This window comes from Delphinus delphis, chromosome 1 (genome assembly GCF_949987515.2).
Source record: "Delphinus delphis chromosome 1, mDelDel1.2, whole genome shotgun sequence".
Taxonomy (NCBI): domain Eukaryota; kingdom Metazoa; phylum Chordata; class Mammalia; order Artiodactyla; family Delphinidae; genus Delphinus; species Delphinus delphis.
In genome coordinates this window covers 111,347,246-111,368,237 of record NC_082683.1, presented here as the reverse complement: position 1 = coordinate 111,368,237, position 20,992 = coordinate 111,347,246, and the positions used below count along the sequence as shown (strand labels likewise).

Below are 20,992 nucleotides of genomic sequence, written 5' to 3'. Positions count from 1 at the left end.
ACCCTTAGGTGTCTGGGGCCTGTGGGTGTCCTGCCATCCCCTCGCTAGCAAGAGGTGCCTTCTGGCTACTCTCCTTGCTGAACAGTGGGAGAAGGAAGGTTCTGGGTCTCCATGTTTGTATATTTTTCTGGTGTGGACATTTTCTTCTTGGAGTTTCTTTTCTTTTTCTTTCTGACAGTAAGGCTGCTTGAATTGCTCCCGGTGCAGGGTGACTCTGCATGGTGAGCATGCAGCATCTGGTGCTTTGGACTGACTCCTTGGCAGGCCTGCCTCTGGATGCCCTCAGATGCTGTCCCATATGCCTCGCCCTGGGGCCGGGTCAGACTACTGAAGCTCAAGGGTCACATTCCGAAGGGTTCCGGTGCAGGTCACACTCATTGATTGCTAAAGAAAACAATGTTTTGACAACACAGTGTTCTAAGAATTGGTGTTCCTAGCTGTGTGACCTTGGGTAATTGCTTAAATATTCCAAGTCTCAGTTTTCCCATCTGTGGGATGGGAGTGGCTCTCCCTATCTCTCAGAGATCAAATAGGAAACTGCAAGAAAGCGCCTCATAAGCGGGGAGGCTCTAGACTGACATCCACAGGGCAATGATTCAGTAGCAAATATATTCAGCCTTCTCCATGGTTACAGCCTCTTCTGTGCTGAGGAATTCAAGCCACAAAGGGTTAAGGCAGCTAGGCACGTGACTGAGATTGTCCATAATTGATGGAATAAACCTTAAAGGAGTGACCTATAATTGCAGTTAATCCAGGCACTGTGACACTGCCCTGCTAAAAACTGTCTACTAATAATTACTTTGATCTAACAAAATGATACCTGTCCGTGAGCCTGGTAGCAGGGACCCTGGCCAAGGGTCTGCAGCACTGAGCACCACCCCTCCCACTGGACAAGGTGGGTGTGGGAGCTGGGAGACATGGAGGCCAGAGGGCAGGGAGGAGCCCCCAGTTCCCTCAGACCCTAAGGCAGCAAATGCTACATACGTAGAGTGATCGTGTGATTCACTCTACATATTCACTGTCTAAATGGGGACACTTTTGAGAGTATGATATTAATAATTGCTACTCATATTAATAATTATACGAGACAGCAGACATAAGCGGGTCTCCCCAGAGCAAACCTGGATATGTATGGTCAACATGTGCATAGACTGTTTTGAGCTTCTGGGAATCCCTAGGTGGCTGAGCATTTCCACAGTTATGATTTGGTCTTTACAATAACTCTGGAAGGAAGAAAGGATTTTTACTGTCATTTAATGGATATTAAAAATAGTGCTAGAGACAAACCAGTCCAGCTCTGATCTTTGCCATGGCTTCCCTGGTGGCTGAGCCAATGCAGGTTGAGGACAGCTGGCCAGGATCAGGGAGCTCTGGGGCTGGGGAAACACGTGGTGCTCAGAGGGAGAGACCCAGCAGCTCAGGCTTCAGAAGAGCTGCAGCAAAGTGACCATACCCATGGAGAGTGCAGGGCACACTTCCCAACAGGGCCTTTGCCAGGGTCCTCTCCAGTCCTGAACTCGGAATCAGAAGACTCCTCCCTTTACTAATCATGTGATCTCAGCTAATTGTGTGATCACTGTGTGCCTCAGTTTCCTCATTTGTCAAGTGGGGACAATAATTCCTTGTAAGGATTAAGTGAGATCCTATATGAAAATGGGTGGGCTCAGAGACTGACATGTCATAGGTACTCAGTAAATCCTTGTAGAGTTTGAATCTGGAGAGAGTTTCCAGAAGCAGTATCCTTTAGGGAACCGTGGGGATCCTTCTGCCTTGAAACAGTTCTGACTTGGGCCAAGTAGGGCAGATGTGTTCCAGCCTTGAGATCGGGGTTGCCTCAAATTCTTGCAGGGAGGAGGTGGATAAGAGAAATACGTGGGGGAATTGAGAGCTTCCTGACTCCCCTAAACTGTGATAATCTACTGCTTGCTCTGTGCGAGTTGGGGACTGCACCCAAGGAAGCTTCAGGCATTGTGATTCCCTTGAAGCTCTGCACACACGAGCAGCCCACGTTGGCCGGCAGCCCTGGCCTTTTAGGCTCGAGGACGAACTTGCTCGGACATGGGCAGGAAACACGGCTCCTGTGGTGCCCTGTTGCTGGAGGTGATGGCACCTCAGAGCCAAAGGTAGGCGGGTTGGCAACAGTTTGGTGCCACAGAGCTAGTGAGTGAGAAAGAGAGAGAGATAAAAGTGCCACGTTCAGCCTATTAATAGCCGTGTTTGGTCTCCACCACTTCTATCAACATCGTCCATCACATCCAAACAATCGAAAAGCTTGTGCCAAATGGCTAGGAGTTAACAACTCATGGCTGTGCTGAATTTCTGAAAAACAGTATTTCCACTTCTGATGCAGCTCTGAAATGCCAATTGTTCCATGCCAACTGGTTATTTTTCCAGACCATTTCCCTTTATTTATGTTTAAGCTTTTAGAGTTTTAGGCAAGAAGAAGACGGAGGACCCGGACTAGGTGACTATTATTTCTCCTGATTTGCCCTTGAGAGCCATAGAAGAAACATTCATTCCCCAAACGTGAACTGAGGACTTGCAGAAGGGTGGGAGAGGAACCAGACAGGGGTGCTGCCCCTTTCAGGAGTATGCGACTGACGGGCAGGCAGAGTGGGGACGTGGGAAAAACACTGGCCCAGGCCTCAGAAGACTCAGGGCAAGATTAGCCCTTTCTGTTACTGCTGTGTGGCCTTGGCTAGGACAGAGCCCCTCTCTGGGCCCCCATTTCCTTGCCTGTAAAGTGGGGGAGTTGGACTAGACGGCCCAGGAGGCCCCTTCCAGCTGAGTCTGTGCGTTGGGTTGGAGGACTTGCTGTCTCACGTTTACTGGCAAGAATGCGGGTGTGGAAGTGGAAGGAGGGTGATGCTGTCCTCAGGCTGCTGCTCTGGGAAGCCTGGAAACGTGGCAGGGGAAACACAGGACAGGGCTGTTCCTGATCCGGGAAGCTCCAGCCTTCAGAGATGTCTGTGGAGCCTGCCAGGCGGTTGTTTTTCTCACCATATGTGATTTCTAGGCGTCTTAAAATTTTCATTTGGCCCAAACATTGCCAGGCTCAGGGGTTGATTGTGCCCTGCGTGGGGATGGAAGTGGTCTTGCCTCTGGACACCAGGCTGGGAGTAGGCAGAGAAGTGGGTTGTGGAAACCTCTGATGAGGTTGGAAGGTGTAGGTGGGATCATGGTGTTGCTTCTGCCACCGCAGCAGCCTCTGGTGCGGAGAGAGGCAGGGGCTGGAGGGTGAAAAGAGGGAAGAGAACTGCGGGGGGGGGTGAAGGGGCCGAGAGATGAAGGGTGGGGGTAGTCTGTAGGCCTTGCTTTGTGTCTTTAAAACCAACACATGCTTCTCTGTGGCTGTCAGGTGGTGAGAATTCTTATTTCAGATTCTATCCATCTGAAGATGCATTTACCCAGTTCATTGCAATTGGTTGACCACAGCTCCTGCAGAGAATCCAGGAGTCTGGTGTATGTCCTGGGGCAGGATGGGGAGAGAGAAGCCCAGTCCTAGGTCAAGCCCTGTCTGGGCTGGTTCGGTTCTAGCTGGGAACCCAGTGTTCACACACAGCCTTCTGCAGAGCAAAGTGATTTCCTGCTGTTTTATTGGTTTGGGGGCCAGACAGGTTTTAATAAGAGAAAAGAAAACAACTTCAAAGCAAGCCATCCAGAAAGCACAGTTATTTGTCTCCAGCATTCGAGAACATTAAAAAAGGGGGGCTCCTGCAAGTTGGAGGAAATATGGGGACCATGGTCTTGGTGAGGGTAGCAGTGGATATTTGCAAGGAGAACCCATCATGGTGATGGCAAACTGAGCAGCCTTCCAGCAGGGCTGTGCCACACCTCGGGGGTGAAGAAAGATTAAGTGGTTCTCTGTAATTGAGGACCCCCCCCAGGTTGCCAGGATGCATGTTGCGACTAAGACAAGAGACCTTTAGTATGTGCTTCTCCCAAGATGATGGCAGGGGCTGGGACCTTCAGAATGAGATGCATAGTGACAGGTGTGCATTCATCAAAGCTGGAGAAGGCCGTATGGGCTTTTTGGCACCACAAGAGTGATGTAATTGCTGACTGGCCAAGAGCGCTCCATTCCACAAGCAGAGGAGGATGAAAGGTAATCAGGAGCAGATTGTTTATTGGAGAAGGAAATAAAGTGGCTACGTGAGAGGTTTGGAGGTGACTTCCAGGATAGGGATCTAGGCTTTTGGAGAACAGATAAATTTAGAGTTGTTATATCTTCAGAAACAGGGGAGACAGGGTGGGCAGGGATGCCCACCCCGTGAGCATAAGCCTGGGGGACCCAATACCCAGGTTCTAAGCTTTGCTTCAACACAGGCTGGTGTTTGATAGGGGCCGAGCCAGCCCCACTGGGCCTCAGTGTCCTCATGTAGAATGAAGGGTGGGGATGAGCTGACCTCCAGGCCTGGTGTCTATATTTTTATTGGTATTTGTCTTGGGGAGGTGCTCACTTATTGAGGACTTCTGCATAGGCACATATGATGCCAAAATCAGAGTGAGGCTTCACAGAGGCATTTGTTTGTTTAGCTTTATTGGGGGCTAAGCACCTGAGAAAGCTGAAGCCAGATCTGTGAAAAAGTCAGAGCCTTTCCAACATAGAGATAGGCTGCCTTGATAGGAAGTGAGTTCCCTGTCCCTGGAGGTAATCAAGCAGAGACTGAATGACTATATGCCAGGAATCTTACAGAGGAGAGTCATGAGCCGTTTAACTAGATGGCTTTTACATTTCCTTTTAACTGTAAGGAGCTCCACTGCTTATGCATATGACTAACTGTTCAACAGAGTCTCCTCAAGGCTATGATGTCAGCCCCAGCCTTCTGCACTTCTTTCTTGTGCCCCTAGAGCAGGATTTCTCATCCCTGGCCTGCACATTTGAATCGCTGAAATATTTTTTTAAATGTCAGTGTCCAGGCCTCACCTGCAGAGATTTGATTAAATTATTCTGGGTTGGGGGTCAAGGTCCCTCAGTTCTAGAATGGCCTGGGCTGTTGGTGCCTGGTGGGCATCCTTCCCACCTGCATACTCCCTGATGGGGTGAGGAGACTCAACCCCCCTCTGGTTTCATTCTGCCTTGGTATAGAGCTCAAAAGTTTGACCCTTCCACATTCATTCACCCAACAAACATTTGTTAAGTGCTTATTTCATGTTGGAAGAGTCCTAGTAGGCCAGCTCTTGGCTACTTTAGGAGAAGCAAGCCCCAAACTGCCTTCAGAAAGACCTCATCATGTGTATTCCTGCCTCCTACACTTAGCACAGTGCCTGGCACATGGCAAGTATATAATAAAACATTTTGATTGAATTGCATGGAATCTTTGCCAATGTTGTAAGTGGGCAGGAAGCTAAATTATAAGCAAGCATGCAGTAGAGAATTCATGATATGCCATTTCCCCTCTGCTCAGACCTTGTAAAGGAAATCATCTCCTTAATTGGAATTATGTTTGTGGCCTTAGGGGTGACCCATCTGACTTGATATTTTGGTAGCGTGGTCTCCCAAATGACCATTTTTTCCTCCTTGGGTCATCGCACAGCGGGAGGGCCGAGGCCTGGGGAGGATGATGTCTTCTTAATTGGTGTCCTGGTCGTTGTGCTGGTTTCACTAACCATTACCAGGCCACCCTCTACTCAGACCCGAATGCCCTTGTGTTAACTGCATGATATCCCTCAGCCATCTCCTCTGGGAGTGACAAAGTGGAGGGCCACAGAGAAATGGCCCAGGCCAACTTGACTTTATGAGTTTCATTTTGAGACCGTTGGCATCCTTCACTCCACAAGCATTTCCTGCCTGCCCGCCCCATACCAGGCCTGGTCTGGGCTGCACTTGCAACAACGATGCAGACCCCCAGCCCTGACGTCAGGCTGCTGACTGTCTGTCATGCTACTGAGTGACCGGGGTTTAATGGTGACATGACTGGGGCCTCATCAGAGAGTGGGGTGAGATGGGGAGATTAGTCCTGCCCAGGAAGACTGGGCATGGAAGACGATGTTCCGATGACAGGCAGCCCGTGTGTCATGAGACTCTCTGGGTGGAGAGAGCACAGACCTTTGGGTCTAACTTCTGCCTGGGTTGGAATCTGACCTCTACTCTGTCCTTGCTTGGGGATGGTGGGCAAGTGACGGAACCTCCCCGGGCCTCGCATGGGGTTGTTCCGAGGATCTAAAGCAGTTACAACAGCGCCTGGCAATGGTAAGCGCACAGTAGATGTAGGCTGTTATTTTTATCATGTTCCTTTAGCTGTATTTGGGAGTTCAGGAAGGAAGTGTCTACCTGCTTGACACATCTCAAAATTTTGTTCCTTTCATTCAAATATTCATCATTCAACTGATACTTATTGACCTGCTATGTGCCGGACAATGTCTGAGGTGCCAGGATGTAGAAGTGGACAAACAAATTTGAAATCCTGCCCTTCTGGGGTTTCCATCTTGGCGGTGAGAGACAGCCCCTGGGACCTGGTAAAGACACCCACACAGAGAGCTCAGGAAGGTGGAAGGTGCCTGGAGCTTGGTCTCTAGGACCCAGGATGATGCTCAGCCCTGGTGGTCATTGAGCAGAAGAAGGTCTCATGCCCTCCTTGTCTGCCGAGAGAGCCCGCATCCTTAGCAAACAGCATCTTTGGGGAGAAGGTACTCTCTGAAGCTCCTTTGGCCTTGGGTCAGTCTGTATTCCTCACTTCACATTCAGGATGTAGGGTCAGTTTGGGTTCAGCTGCCTCTCTAGGGTCGCCTCTTCTGGTCCTGGTCATTCAAGGAGCTACTTGTAGGTCTTTTCTCTCAGCCTGGGCTTCCTGCCCATTTCTTCCAGGCCCTACTCCTCTGCCCTTTGTCTGCCAGGTGGGATTCAGGCTCAGCGGACTGGGGGTGGATGGAGTGGGGGAATCCCTGGCGTTTTGCAAGTACCCAGCACAGGGCCTGGGCATAGTTAAGTGCTCTGTAAATATTTATAGTGTGAATGGATGAGTGAATGAATGTTTGGCCCATTGCAGGACGCCAAAGCTATCTTTCTGAAATGCCTGGGGGAGCATCTTTGTAAATTGTTGCAACCCTAAAATGCTGATATTGGAGGTGCATTCAGCAGCCCCTGACTGAGAACCAGCTGAGTTTACCTGCACTGACATCTGTGCAGCAAGAGAAAGGGCGTTTGGCTACAAGAGAATGTGAGCTCTTTTGTGTGTGAAAAAAGAATGAGTTTTTTCATATGCATTATTTTACTTTACCCTCCAGTATCTGTGAGAGTTGGTCCTGTTACATCTGGCTTGCAGAGAAGGAAACAGAGGCCCAGAGAGGTTAAGTGACAGGTCCAGTGTCACATAGCTAGTGAGCAGCAAAGATATGACTTGAATTCTGGCCTTTTGGTTCCAAATCCCATGTTATTTAGAAAGAGACAATGGTAATTTTCTTTGTTAGCTATCTCGTTCTATTTGAGGAGAAGTTGGCATGAGTGAGTTTTGTTGCTGACTATTTCACACTCACAATTTTATCATGTATAGAAATGCCTGAGAAAAGGAGAAAAAAAGAAAGAAATATTGGGAGTGTCCCTATGACCTGTGTATGTGTCATGGCCAGTGTGCGCCCAGTGCCATCGGCCATTAGGCTTCAGGGGCTATTTGGTCCAAGAGTCTCATTTTACTGGGGGTATTGAGGCCTAGAAGAGTGAAGCAGCTTGTCCAAAGCCAGGCATTTACCGTGGAGGAGGCCCAGACCCTCTGGGCCCTCTGATGGCAAGCCCAGGGCCCAGCTCCAGAGACCTCTTAGTTATGAAGCACCCTGGCTTCTTGGAACTTCTCCCTCCTCAGGCCTGTCGGAGATCCAGGTGCCCTTTGAAGCCCCCAGGGTCCACCCTCCCACCCCATCGTGACAGCTTTGCCTGTTTCCCCTGTTTGCAAGTTGGACATCCAAGGACGCAGAGGGTCTGAGTGATTCCATTCTGGACCATGAGTGACCAAAATAGGATTCTGGTAGCTGACTTCTGGTAGGAACCAGGCTGGGCAGTCACTCTGAGAATGCCAGGAAGAGCCAGGCAGCTTAAATCAGGCAGCTCAACCTGGGACCATGAGCCTGAGCTAAGAGATGAGCATGAGGGTGAAAGGTGTGGAGAGTGGACGAGAATGAGAGATTATGAGAAAGAGTCAGGATGAGAGCAGAGGAAGGAGGAAGGCAGGGGCTTGGTGCTGGTATGAAAGCACCAGGTTGAGGAAAGAAGCTCCGTCTCCGCAGAGAACAGCAATCACGAATGCAGTCTTCCTGGCCAGTGGATAAGGGGCTGGTTTTAATTTGCATAGCGTTAATTAGCAAGAGTGTCTAATTAGGACAACCATTACAGAGCCACAGTACTAAGCTGATGCTGAATGTCAATCAATTTTGGAGCCTCTCCATGAAATTGAAGGAAAAGTTGACCTTATTAAACTGAAAAGATTTCTAAATCAATTATTTCCCAAGTCGAATGCACAAAATGTAAATCTTAATTCAGTAGATACAGACTTTAGATGATATTACCTCTTCCCCTTTGGGGGTTCCAGCCAGTGACAAAGATCATGAATGGATCACATATGTACACACACGCACACACACACACGCACACACGTGCACACACACACACACACACACACACACACACACACACACACTTTGGGGAAGGCACCTGCACATCTCTACCTGGTATTTAACTTCTGTTCTATGCCCCTCTAGGACTCTGCCTGCATGGTTTTCTGTTATTTTCAAATGTTCCAAACAATATAATACATTTAGAACTTCAAAGTCTCTGGAAAATCTACCATAATCATTACAATTCTGGCTTGTCTTTGGAAGCTACAGGGCGGCCGGGAGAGCAATTTATATGGCTGGCTCAGAAGCTGGGAACACACTCCATCACAGTCTGCACAGCCTCGGGGAGGAAGGGCTAGAGCAGTTCTGAGAAGCCTCACTGAAGAAATTGGAGGCTGGAAAGGCCTGACCAGCCGGGCAGGTGGGGTGTTGGTGCACAGGCAGGGCACAGAACCTGGAAGTAGATGATCTGGAGTAAATCCTGGCTTCTTCAGTCCTGACTTGGCCATTGGTTGGCCATGTCCTTGGACAAATTAGGTAACTTCTTGGCGCCTCAGTCTTCTTCTCTGTAAGAGTGGGTTGACGATGTCCACCTTGCATGGTAGACCCCTACAGTAGCGCTTTATAACGGGTTGTTGTCGTCAACAAGTCACAGATCTGTGAAGGGCTGGCTCATGGCTTGGAACAGAACAGGACCACATGGATAGGGGCATCTTGCAGGAATGTGGTGCACCCTCCTTCCCTGCTAGGAATCTCCTCTACAGCACCCCTGATGGCTGTAGCCAGCCTCTACTAAGGTGTCAGGAACTCACTATCTCACACGGGAGCCTAGTTCGTTTTGAAGGCAGGGGGGAAGCGTGGTATATAGAAAAACCTGATATATAGCTAAAGTCTGGGCTAGCTGTATGACCTTGGAAAAGTCACTTTGTCTCTATGACCCTCAGTTTTGTTTTGTTTTGTTTTGTTTTTTAATCAGTAAAATGGAGACATTATGACCTCATCTGTAGGGTGAGAATGCAAAGTAATCTGTATAGAAGGCATAGTCTGGGACCTGGTATGTAGTCAGTACTTAATAAATGTTAGGTAAAAATAAAAGTACTATTATTAAGTAGTTTCAAGAAGCACTTATTAAGCACCTGTTGTACTCAGATCATCAGAGGTAATACAACTGAGTACCCTGACACTTTATAGAATGACACTATATATTTGCAGTCTTTTTTTACATTAAAAAAGTAAAAAATTAAAAAATAATTGGAAATATACCATATTAACAGTTTTGGGGTCTGGGTTTTTGACTTGATACTATATCATGATCCTTTCCTGATATCTTCAAATATTCTCTGCAGAAGTGGCTTTAAGTGGCAACATAGTGTTCCATCACTGGCTATTCTCCAATTTACTTACCCACTCTAATATTTTGGGACATTTAGGAATAAATGGCTTAAAAAAACAACTCTCATCTGTTGGGATATAATTCTTAAGCATTCCTGTGTATTAAGGCTATTACTCTATTGAAAAATTCTGAGTTGCAGGAGAGAAGTGTTGACCAGTTGACCACAGGACTCCCTTCCAGCCCTATGAGTCCCTTTGGCCCTTGGATAGCAGTGAGTGGGGGCTGAGCAGGTGTGTGTACATACACACATGTGGTGTATGGCAGCTAATTAGCCAGCCCTGAGTTGCTGCCATCACCCAAAGAACCATATCAATTTCAAGCTTCAGTGGAGTTCAGACAGAAAAGAAAAGATGATAATTCAACATTTTAACAAATAGAAAACATTTCTAATCCAGCCAGACTTCTTTGACGTATTTTCCTGCTATTAAAAATGGTTGATGGTTTAATTTTTATTGACATGTGATTGATAGAGAATGCAAGGAAATCTGTGAAGTAATGAGCATTCCCACTGATCCAGTGCACACTCATCTCCCTATGGGGCTGGGACTGGCCGATGAGATTTCACTGACCAAAATGAAGAAGCAGGTGGAGTTGACTCTTATGTAAAGGCTTTGAGTTTTAGAACAAAAGGAAGAAGCTCAAAGGAGAAGAGACAGCATCTGGCCCCTTTCCCTTCACCTCTTCCTCTAAAAATGTTGGAAATAGACTTGGATTCTGATTTCAGTTACTTTCTGCCAAAAGAAACAAATTAAAGTTTGAAATGCACAGCCGATCCCAAATCCTTCCCTGGGGAGGCATGATGCTCCCCAGATGTCAGACCCCTTTGAGAAGAAAGTTATGGTCATTTCTGGCTCAAAAACATCATGATCTGTCCCCAGTTGATTCCTATAGGGAGGTAGTCTTGTCCTAAAAGTATCTGAGTGTCCCTGAATTCACCACCTGCTCTCTTCAGCCCCAGTCGGTCTTGCGCTTTGGGTGGTGTTTCAGGCATCCAATAGTGCTTTCGAAGAGTGGAACCTTCCTGAGGGCTGGAACTGTGTTCTGTTTTCCTTTGGGCCCTTAACTGGAGCAGCAGAATACCCCCCAAGGCACCTCTGTGCATGTGCACTGAGTAGATGATTGCAGGCTGCTCTCATTAAGTGTAGAACATGCAAGAGGCTAAATGAAAAGTGGATTATGCTTAGACTGTTGTCTCTGGGCAGGGCAGAATGGAGAATTTTCCCCACAGCTGGATGATCCTGTATAGTGTAGAAAGCTGGGGTTTGTGTATAAGCCAGATTGGAAACTTGTGGTGGGCAGGGGCCCTCTATAAATATCCTGCAGTATCCAGCACACTGTTGGACATCTAGCAGGTGCTCAAGAAATGAGAAGTTGTTGAAATCGTCATGAAAGAAAGAAAGAATGAATGAGCTCCTTCATTAGTTCTCCCTTGGGTCCCCAGCACTAGCTTGTGTCTGGCACAGAGTGGGCCCCAAAACGATATCAAATAAATGAATGGTAGATTGGCAGACACCAGGGAGAGCTGCTTTCTTTCCATCTCAGCCTGCAGAGGGTGGTTGAGAACAGGGACTTGGGCATCTGGGAGTCCTGGGTTTAAGTCCAAGCCCTCCACTGACTCTAAGTGGCTGCCATATTGGACACCCCCTCCCCCCCAATGCTGGAGATCTCAGCCACCTCTCCCTCTGTCTCTGAAAGCTTGCTTTCTTGGACCGTGATGTCTCCCTCCCTAGCTCTATTGTAGGTTTCATGTGGTAATTAATCATATCTCACCTTCGAAACACCTTCCATTATCGTCTTATGTAGTCATTTGGGTCTGTGTAAATGGGCACTTCTCACATTTTTACTGTTTCCCATTGAGAGTGGGCCTGAGGGGTGCGGGCAGTGCTCTGGGCTGGGAGTCAGGCTGAGAGTCAGAGGTCTTGGCTTTGAACTCTGGTATGAGCCACTCACCTCTCTGAGCCTCTGCCTGTAATATCTATAAAGCTGGGCCAGAGGCCAAGGGCTGTCTCAAGGATGGATGAGAACAAGATGTGAAACCACCTTGTAAACTGTAAGGTGCTTTGCAGACATCAGGCATGTTATGATTCTGGAGCATGGGGGCTGTTTCTCATGTGGCGTGCCTCTCTCAGGATACGTGAAGCCACAACACAGTGCTTGGAAGTACTGCCTGGCTTTCTGCTGCCTTTGCTCAGGGCTGTGTTCCTGCCTTCCTTTGGGACTGGGAGCTGCCTCTACTCCCTGGCTTCCAAATGCCCAGGAGGCACCAGCCCTGTAGAGGAGGTGAGGTAGATGATAGTAGCCAGCCCTCACAGGGCCTGGCACTGGGCTAGGCACTTTACATAGACAAATGCCTTTATCCTTCACAGCAGCCCTGAGACGTAGGTACTGATGTTGTCCCCATCTGATGTCTGAGGCAACTGAGCACAGAGAGATGGAGTGAGCAGCCTGAGGTTACGTGGCTAGTAAGTGGCTACGTCAGGGTTTGGATTCTGTTGGCTGGTCCCAGAGCTCTTGCTGCTAACCACGTGGGTCCCCTAAGCTGCCCTGGGGCTGGAGGACTGCAGTGAAGGCAAGTGGCCCACCCTGTTTCCCCCAGCCTCAGCTGGAGGGACCCTCAGGGCCCTTCTCCTGCCCAGGACCCCTCTCTGCTCCTGTGCTCGGCCCCCTTCTCTTTCCAGTAGCTCCTCTGCCACCCTTGCTTCCCTCCCCGCCCTTGGCCCTGAAACGGGAGATGAGAGCTGCTGCCAGGACATTCTCATTCATTCCTGAAAGAGCTCTGCATTGTCAGAGATGGAAGGGACCTCGGAAGCCTCTGGTTCAGGTTTGTTAAGAGAAAAGAGAGGCTCAAGCTGGCACAGTATTGATGCCCAAACCATATAACAGCAGCATCGAAAAGAATTATGTTCATGTGACTTCTGAGCATGGAGGCAAATATTCTAAACAACACATCAGCAAACTGAATCTAGGCATGTATAACAAACAGAATACATCACGCCCAAGCAGGGTTCATCGCAGGAATGCAAATATGATTTAACCCTAGAAAACAGAGGCTCAGAGGGCAGCTGCTGAGACGGAGCCGGCCCAGGGCCCAGCCCAAGGTACTTTCGGGGCTCAGGCTACCTTTGTGCTGTATCCCGCTCCCAGGAGGCGCTGGTGACAGTCTTTCCTTTGCCTTCACTGCCCCTCACCCCCACCCCTTAACACAGCCTCAGAGTAAAATGAGATGCTCCATCCCGGATTTCCCTAATCCTCTCTTTCCCTTTCTCCTGCAGGATTCCATGTTTTCATTGGCCCTGAAATGCCTTATCAGTCTGTCCACCATCATCCTTTTGGGTTTGATCATCGCCTATCACACACGTGAAGTCCAGGTAGGTGCCCTCGCCCACACCCCTTCATGCAGGGGCTATTCCTTTGCTCCAGGCTGAGCCCGTCCCCCCTCCCAAACCTACCCTTTCAGTAGCTACTTGGGTGATTTCAGCAAAAGGTATCTGAGATTGTGGATCTTCTCTTTTGTTTTGGACCCTCGTGGGAGAGGGAATTGTGAGGCTGCCCTGTGGCTTTAGAACAACTGTGACATTATCTTCAAGTGGGGATCCCAGAGGCAAACACGACTTCATGAGTTGGGGGGCAGTCCTGCTTAGAATTTTCATTCTGCACCATTCTACGGTGAGACTTGCTTTGCCCTTTCTATCTCTTGCTGGATCCTTTCTGAACTTGAGCCACTGAGTCCCCCAAGTGAAACAGACCTGCCTGCTGTGCCCCTGCATACACACACACACACACACACACACACACACACACTGCACCAGACACCACCGGGAATCTGTATTTCTGACTGGTGTAGACTTTACTCCCACGGGACTCTGCCAGGGAGGAGACATTTTCTAGATAGAATAGAATCTGCTGTAGTTGAAGGGGCCTCTGTTTCTTGCTGTCCAGGAGTCACTTGGCACCCAGAGAGGTATTGGCTTAACCTCTGGGGTGCACTCCAGTTTGGCCGATGTAGGGAGGATGGTTCGACCTGGGCTGGGAACGGCAGGCAGGAGTGAGCATATCTGTAGCATCTTCTCATGACAATGGGTCTGCCTCTCACTGGGCCCTTCAGGCTGACCTGCTCTGCTGGGGCCCTGGGTAGTTCTAAAGTATCCAGATGTTTTTTCTCACATGCATACGCATCTAAATATAACTCCTGTCATTTGGCTGGAGGAGCACAGATAGATCCACATCTGGGCAGCAGGCAAGAAATTGACAAAGACCAGAACTCAGAGTCAGAAAAGCTGGGGCCGAGTCTCGCCCATGACCTCTTCTTACAGCGTGTCTTTGGCCAGCCCTGAGACCTTTCTGGACTGGAACATGTGAACTTTTCCTCATCTGGAACATGGCGGTTTTATTCTGCCATTTATGGGTCGTTGTGAGGATGAATGGGGAGTGTATGAGAGAGCTCTGTAAACTGTAAAACACTTCAAATCTCATCGCTTTTGTCACTCAGCGTTTCTGGGCTGAGCGGCTGCACAGGCAGAGATGGGCCAGTGTCTCCTGCTCCTGGAGGGGCTCTGCTTTGCCGCTGGGTGTCAGGGACCTCTGCGGCTGGCCTGGGTGTGGGAGCCCTGGCTCCAGGCCACCTTACCTCCACTCTGTTGATAACCAGAGGACACTAATCTAGAAGGTGGGGACTGTTTAATCTCTGGGGGGGTCACAGGTGTGGGGAGGCTGAGAGTCCCAGACACCACCAAGCAGCTTCCTTCGTGGGGTCTGACCTGGGCAACGCAGGTGGGCTTTAACCCAGACCGTGGTCCAGTCAACCCCAGAAAGGAGCCAGGAGTACAGGCAGGAGGAACGGGCCAGGATCAGAGACAGGACCATGAGTCACAGTCGGGGCTCCAGGCTGGGTTCACCCCACCCCAAACCAGCTGTGGGACCCATGTATCTCCTCAACTTCTCTGAGCCCCTGAACCCTCATCTAGAGGGCGTCTATACTACTGTGTATCACCTTGACCTGTGCAGAGGGGTTGCACAGGCCAGAGAAAAAGGCAGAGTCATGAACTCATCTGTGATCCAGGCTTGAGGGAGGGGAGAGGAGCTGATCTCAGCCTCACACCCGCACGACGGTTCCACTCAACCTGACTGCTGCTGCTTTCCACTCCAGGCATTGGGATGGGAAGAGCCAGGCATCCCTCCCTCTGATTCTCTTGGGGTCCTACCCCACCTCCCTCTAGGGCTTGCAGCCTTGGCTCTCAGACCTGATCCCACCCAGCTGCAGTTGTGACCTCAGTTCTGGCCTGGTGGCAGGGCCGTGATGCTGATAGGCTAGCACCTCGCTGGGCACACTTTGTCCATCCTCAGCTCATAGCCAGTCTCTGCTTCACCCTAATTATGGGCAGCAGAGGATGCTTTTCAGTCACTTGTCTTGGCCTGACACTCACAGTTTGGAGAAACAAAGTGAAGTCAGTGGCATTAAATCCTGGCTCAGACACTTCAGCCTGAATGACCTTGAGCCAATAACAACTTCTCTGGGCTGCATCGGTTTCCGCATCTGAAGTATGGAAGTCATATCACCCAACTCATAAGCAGGGGGGGTAACAGTTGACAGTGCAGAGTGGGCCTTTATGAAGTGGAAACTGGTCTCTTTCCTGTGACCTCTGTCCCACTGCTTCCAGCTGGACCTCGTCCAGGTACAAGCTGTGCCCACCAGATGGTCACTGTCACAACTGCCCGGTACTGGCGGGTGGTTGGACTTCCTCCCTGCTCTAGCCCGGCCCTTCCTGCACTCTCAGCTCCCGCCGCCCAGCCCCTTATCCTCCCTGGCCCACTGTCACGTGGGGAGTCACCAGAACCTGGCTCCCTCTGTGCCTCTTACCTGTCCTGTGAAGTTCTTTCTTCTGGAAAGGTCTAGTGGGACCTTCTCCTGCCAGAGGGAAATGGGAACGGTTTGGGCCCAGACAGTCAGCAGGACCCTTGTATGCACTCACCTGACCATATTGTGATTTTCTGTTCTGTATCCTTTCCCCCACCCTCAGGGACAATGATGCTGTTAATCTTTTTTTTTTTTTTTTTTGCCGTACGTGGGCCTCTCACTGCCATGGCCTCTCCCGCCGTGGAGCACAGGCTCCGGACACGCAGGCTCAGCGGCCATGGCTCACGGGCCCAGTCGCTCTGCGGCATTTGGGATCCTCCCGGATCGGGGCACGAACCCTGCGTCGGCAGGCGGACTCTCAACCACTGCGCCACCAGGGAAGCCCGCTGTTAATCTTTGTATTTCCAGGGACCCACGGTGTCTGACAGAGAGCAGGTGTCTGCAGGGCATATTTTGAATGAAAGAATGCTGGATTCAAGCTATCTGGTTTCCAAAGCCTTTTAGACCATGACTCAGCTCTGTGGTCTTGGGCCTCAAGTTTCCACATCTGTTCATTGGGGACCCTAAGCACCCGTCCCGCCCCCCTCCCCTCCCGATTCTGTAATTCTCTGTTTGCGGTTGGTGCCCGCCGTCTGGGGGACCTGCTTCCTGAGAGTGGGGGGAGGGTTATCCCAAGCGTGATGGCTGGTGCTGATCCAGAGGGGACGCTTGGAAAGCCTCTTCAGTAGGGAAAGGCCAGCTGCTGCTTATCTGTTGGGAAGTAGGGCAGGGTGAGCGTATGGCTCCTCTCCTCCGTGGGGTGAAGTCAGCGGCCTGTGTTAAGGATATGCTCGTCACTTCCTCATCAACACCAGTTAATGGTCACTTGGCTAAATTTTAGCAGGAACCAGATGACCGTGTTTCCACCTCCCCCCAGCCCTGCCCCAGTCGCTCACATCCAGGCCCCTGGCCCTGGCCCTGGCCCAGCACACACAGGAGGCTAGGCGTACCTTCTAGAATAGTGTTCGTATTTGTTATTAGTTTGGACAACTTGTGTTTTTGAGAAAGAAGACTCTGAAACATTATTGGGAACCTCTCAACCAAACTCTGGCTTCAAGTCATGCACCTGAGGCTCGGTAGGTCCTCAGAGGTGACAGGAGGGGGCGCACCCCTCACCAGTGCAGGAGGCCCCTCCAGCCTCTGTGGGCCGGCCTGTCACCGGGACTCATTGCCTCTTGAGGGAGGCTCTCCCTGGCTGGGCAGTGTGAGTTCTAGAAAGTCTGCCCTTCCACTGAGAGGAAACGGGCCTCTCTGAAAATTCCACTCAGTCCGCCTCTCTTCTGGAGTAGGGAAAAGAGGTGCCTGTGTTTCCCTGTCGTTTGAGGATGGCTGCCCCGTGTCTCCTTGGTCTCCTCTTCTCTTGGCATCTTGGAGCACGGAGCCTTCAAAGGCCCGGGCATCTGTTCTCCTCAGGCTAGCGTGTCCTGGAAAGAAATGAAAAGCAAAATGCATTGGTTGTTGTGTTATTTATCAAAACTTTGAAAACTGCACTCTCCCTTGGAGAGTCCATTTATTCCTGTGGTTTGGTGATCACAGATCACCAGTGCAAACCTCCTCTCCCCAGGCTGCAGACTCATGTTTTAGGGACCATCAGCACACCCCTAGCTCAACATGTAACTCCCTCCCTCCCTTCCTCTCTCCCTTCCTTCCCCTTTCTGTCTCCCTTTGTTTCTTCTCTTTTCTCTCTCTTTGTTTCTTTTCTTTCTTTCTATTGAAGTATAGTTGATTGACAACATTGTATTAGTTTTAGGTGTACAGCAAAGTGATTCAGTTATATATATATTCTTTTTTAGATTCTTTTCCATTATGGTTTATTACAGGATATTGAATATATTTCCCTGTATAGCTGTAAAGTAGGCCCTTACAGTTTATACAGTTTATATGTAGTGGTGTATATCTGTTCATCTCAAACTCCTAATTTATTCCCCCTTTGGTAACCATAAGTTTGTTTTCTATGTCTGTGAGTCTGTTTCTGTTTTGTAAATATGTTCATTTGTATTATATTTTAGATTCACATATAAGTGATATATGATATTTGTCTTTCTCTGACTTACTTCACTTAGTATGGTAATCTCTAGGGCCATCCATGTTGCGGCAAATGGCATTACTTCGTTCTTTTTTATGGCTGACTAGTATTCCATTGTGTGTCTATATAATATCTTCTTTATCCATTCATCTGTTGATGGACACTTAGGTTGCTCCCATGTTTTGGCTATTGTAAACAGTGCCACTGTGAACATTGGGGTGCATGTATCTTTTTGAATTAGAGTTTTCATCTTTTCTGGATATATGCCCAGGAGTGGAATTTCTGGATCATATGGCAACTCTACTTTTAGTTTTTTAAGGAAGCTTCATTCTGTTTTCTGTAGTGGCTGCACCAATTTACATTCCCACCAACAGTGTGGGAGGGTTCCCTTTTCTCCACACCTTCTCCAGCATGTATTATTTGTAGACTTTTTGATGATGGCCATTCTGACCAGTGAGACACTGAACACTTTATTGCTCCCCCAATATCCTCCCTCCTCTACCCTTCTTACCCATCTAGTGCATTCATTCATTCATTGTGTACTTAACGAGGGTCTACTCTGTGCAGAGCCTGGGACAGGGGCCCAGTACTCTGTGCTGGAAACCCTGAAATCACTTTTGCTTCTCCAAGGGGTTGCCAGTGTTGAGTGAATCCATGGCTCTAATGTCTTTAGTGCCATCCTGGAAGGCAGGACAGAAGGAGGCTGAGAACACAGATTTTAGAGTAGCCCAGCTTGGGTTCAAATCATGTTCTTTGTCACATTGTAGTATGTATGGTAGCCTTTAGCAAGTTACTGAATGCTTCTTAGTCTATCTCCTTTCTGCAAAATGGGACTAATAATAGTACCCACCACAGCGTTGTTGTGCAGATCAAATTAGATAATACATGCAAAACACCTCAGCTTCAATGAGGACGTATTTGCCGGGCTCACAGCATGGAAAGGATATCCCAGGCAGAAGTCTCAAAAGGAACAGAGGCCCTGAGATGAGAAACTGCAGAGTGCATTCAGAACGCCTCCAGGACAAGGTCCTGGGCAGTGGGGCCGGTCTACTCTGGAGCATGGCAGGACCAGCAGGAACTCATCTGCCTTGCTGAAGAGTTTTGGAACTGTCCTGTGGGCAGCAGGGAGAACCATGGAAGGAGTTCAGGCAGGGGAGAGAGATGATCAGATCTGCATTTTAGCTGCAGCATGGCAAATGTTGCAAGGGCCAATTTCAGAGGCAGGAAGACTAATTGGAAGCATGTTTCCATGGTCGAGATGAGGGATGGTGACACCCTGAATCAGGGTAAGACAAGAGCCAGGGCAGGAGAGACTGTGCATAAGAGATGTTGAACAAGTGGAATTGACCAGACTTGGTCAGTTATTAAGTTGGAGGTACTGTCTGTGGGGAAAGGAGGGGTCCAGCAGTTGCTAGGGTAACTCAGTGGCTGGGAGTGCTATTCATTATAGTTGAAACCGCAGAAGGAGGCTGAGGTGGGGAATGATGACCAGGTTAGTTTTGGAAGTTGAGGTTTGGGGGCTGGGCATCCAGACGCCTCCAGGCTGGTGATGCAGAGGATAGGCCTAGATGAGCAGGGAGCAGTGGGATGAGAGGAGGCATGGGACAGGTCCCCAGAGGGACATCAGAGGACATCAGACTTCTCCCAGAGGGAGAAGTCAGGGAGGTCAGAGGAGACCCCAAAGGGAGGGAATCACAAAGCCGGGACAGAGAAGGAAGTGTCGGTTATGCCACAGGGGGGTCAAGGAGTTGGGAACCCCACTGGTCCTTTGCACCAGGCTGTGGGAAGGTCACTGTGTCCTTCCTCAGCACAGTCACTGGGAGTGACAGTCACAGGGCAGTGGAAGGGGAAGGGAGGACCAAGTAGGAGGTGAGGAACATGGAGACACTGAATACTGGCCAGTCTTCTAAGAAGTTTGGCTGTGAATCGAGGGAAGGCAGAGTGGCAGCTGGAGAGGACACAGTGCTGAGGGAGGGATGTTGGTCTGCTTGTGTAGCCTGGAGAGACTGCATATGTCTCGCAGCTGTCAGGAAGAAGCCAATTGAGAGCGAGAGGAAATAACCAGGGGCCAGGTTCTTGTCCAGGAGCACACAGGAGGGGAAGGGATCAAGTGCCCCAGGGAGGAAGTGCCCTGGCTCAGAGCCTGGGGGACATGATGGGGGGATGGGGAGGGGGAGCGAGCCTTGGTGTCCTTAATGAAGCTACAGGGGCAGGAAGCTGCAGGACTGTGCCTGGCACACAGCATGGCTCAATTAATGTTTGTCTAATTAAAATGGAGGGACTGCTGTGAACCTAGGATAGGACATAGGCAGTGGCAGATTTCCCATCATCCAGTGTGTGGATGGGAACTTATAGATCATTAATTTCAGTCTGTGGTTTTTGGCCATATTCAAAGTAGAAAGCATCAATCAGATCAAGATCTGGTGTGGGCCTCCAGAGGCTTCTAGTCCACTTCAAATCTGACAGAAATATAACTATAGTGACAAAATATAGGTCTTCAACCTCATGAATTTGAAACATAGGAGAACAATAAAAGGGGAGACTTTTAAGTTATTAGATGTGTAAAAGTGGATATTTTTATTAAATAGCAATAGAGTTCTCAGCTGACAGGGAAATTACTTCAAATTGTAGGACATAAATTATATTCAAGAGACAGCTCACACTGCAAAAAGGCTCACATGCCATGGCATGATGGTCCCATAGGTTGGAGCATCCTCCTGGGTATGTATAACCTGCTGTCACAGGAACAGGGGCATCTGGAATGCAGGAGGTGTCACTGGTCCAGATGCCTTGGGGGCCCACTGCTAAATGAGTCAGGGGCGTCTTCCCATCAGGGAGTGGACTCGATGGTTCAGGCTGAGCCTTGCGCTGTGCTCTCACTTTCCCTTCTCCCTATAGAAGAAAGTGGGCTCAAGCCATATCCTGAACTTATCTGTAAGGTAAGGACTACTATGTGTCAGGCATTGAGAATCCAGAAATAATTCAGACCCAGTCCCTACCTTTGGAAGCTGCTTGTCCTAGACCTTGATCCACTGTGACCCAGGCTGATAAGCCCCAGGTATGAGGTGTGTGTGAAATACCGTGTGGTCACAGTGGGCCAGGCAACTCTCATGGAGAGAAGAGGCTCTAACCA

At 49.4% G+C, this 20,992-nt stretch overlaps 1 protein-coding gene across 2 annotated transcripts in view; it reads left to right on the top strand.

The window, feature by feature from the left end:
* The window catches only part of KCNN3 (potassium calcium-activated channel subfamily N member 3), a 172,167-nt gene that overhangs the window by 37,575 nt on the left and 113,600 nt on the right, over window positions 1-20,992 (top strand). For both annotated transcript variants that reach the window (XM_060007923.1, XM_060007915.1), the window contains exon 2: window positions 13,213-13,308. In XM_060007923.1, coding sequence (XP_059863906.1) covers window positions 13,213-13,308 — 96 coding nt within the window. The remainder of the gene's footprint in view (window positions 1-13,212; window positions 13,309-20,992) is intronic.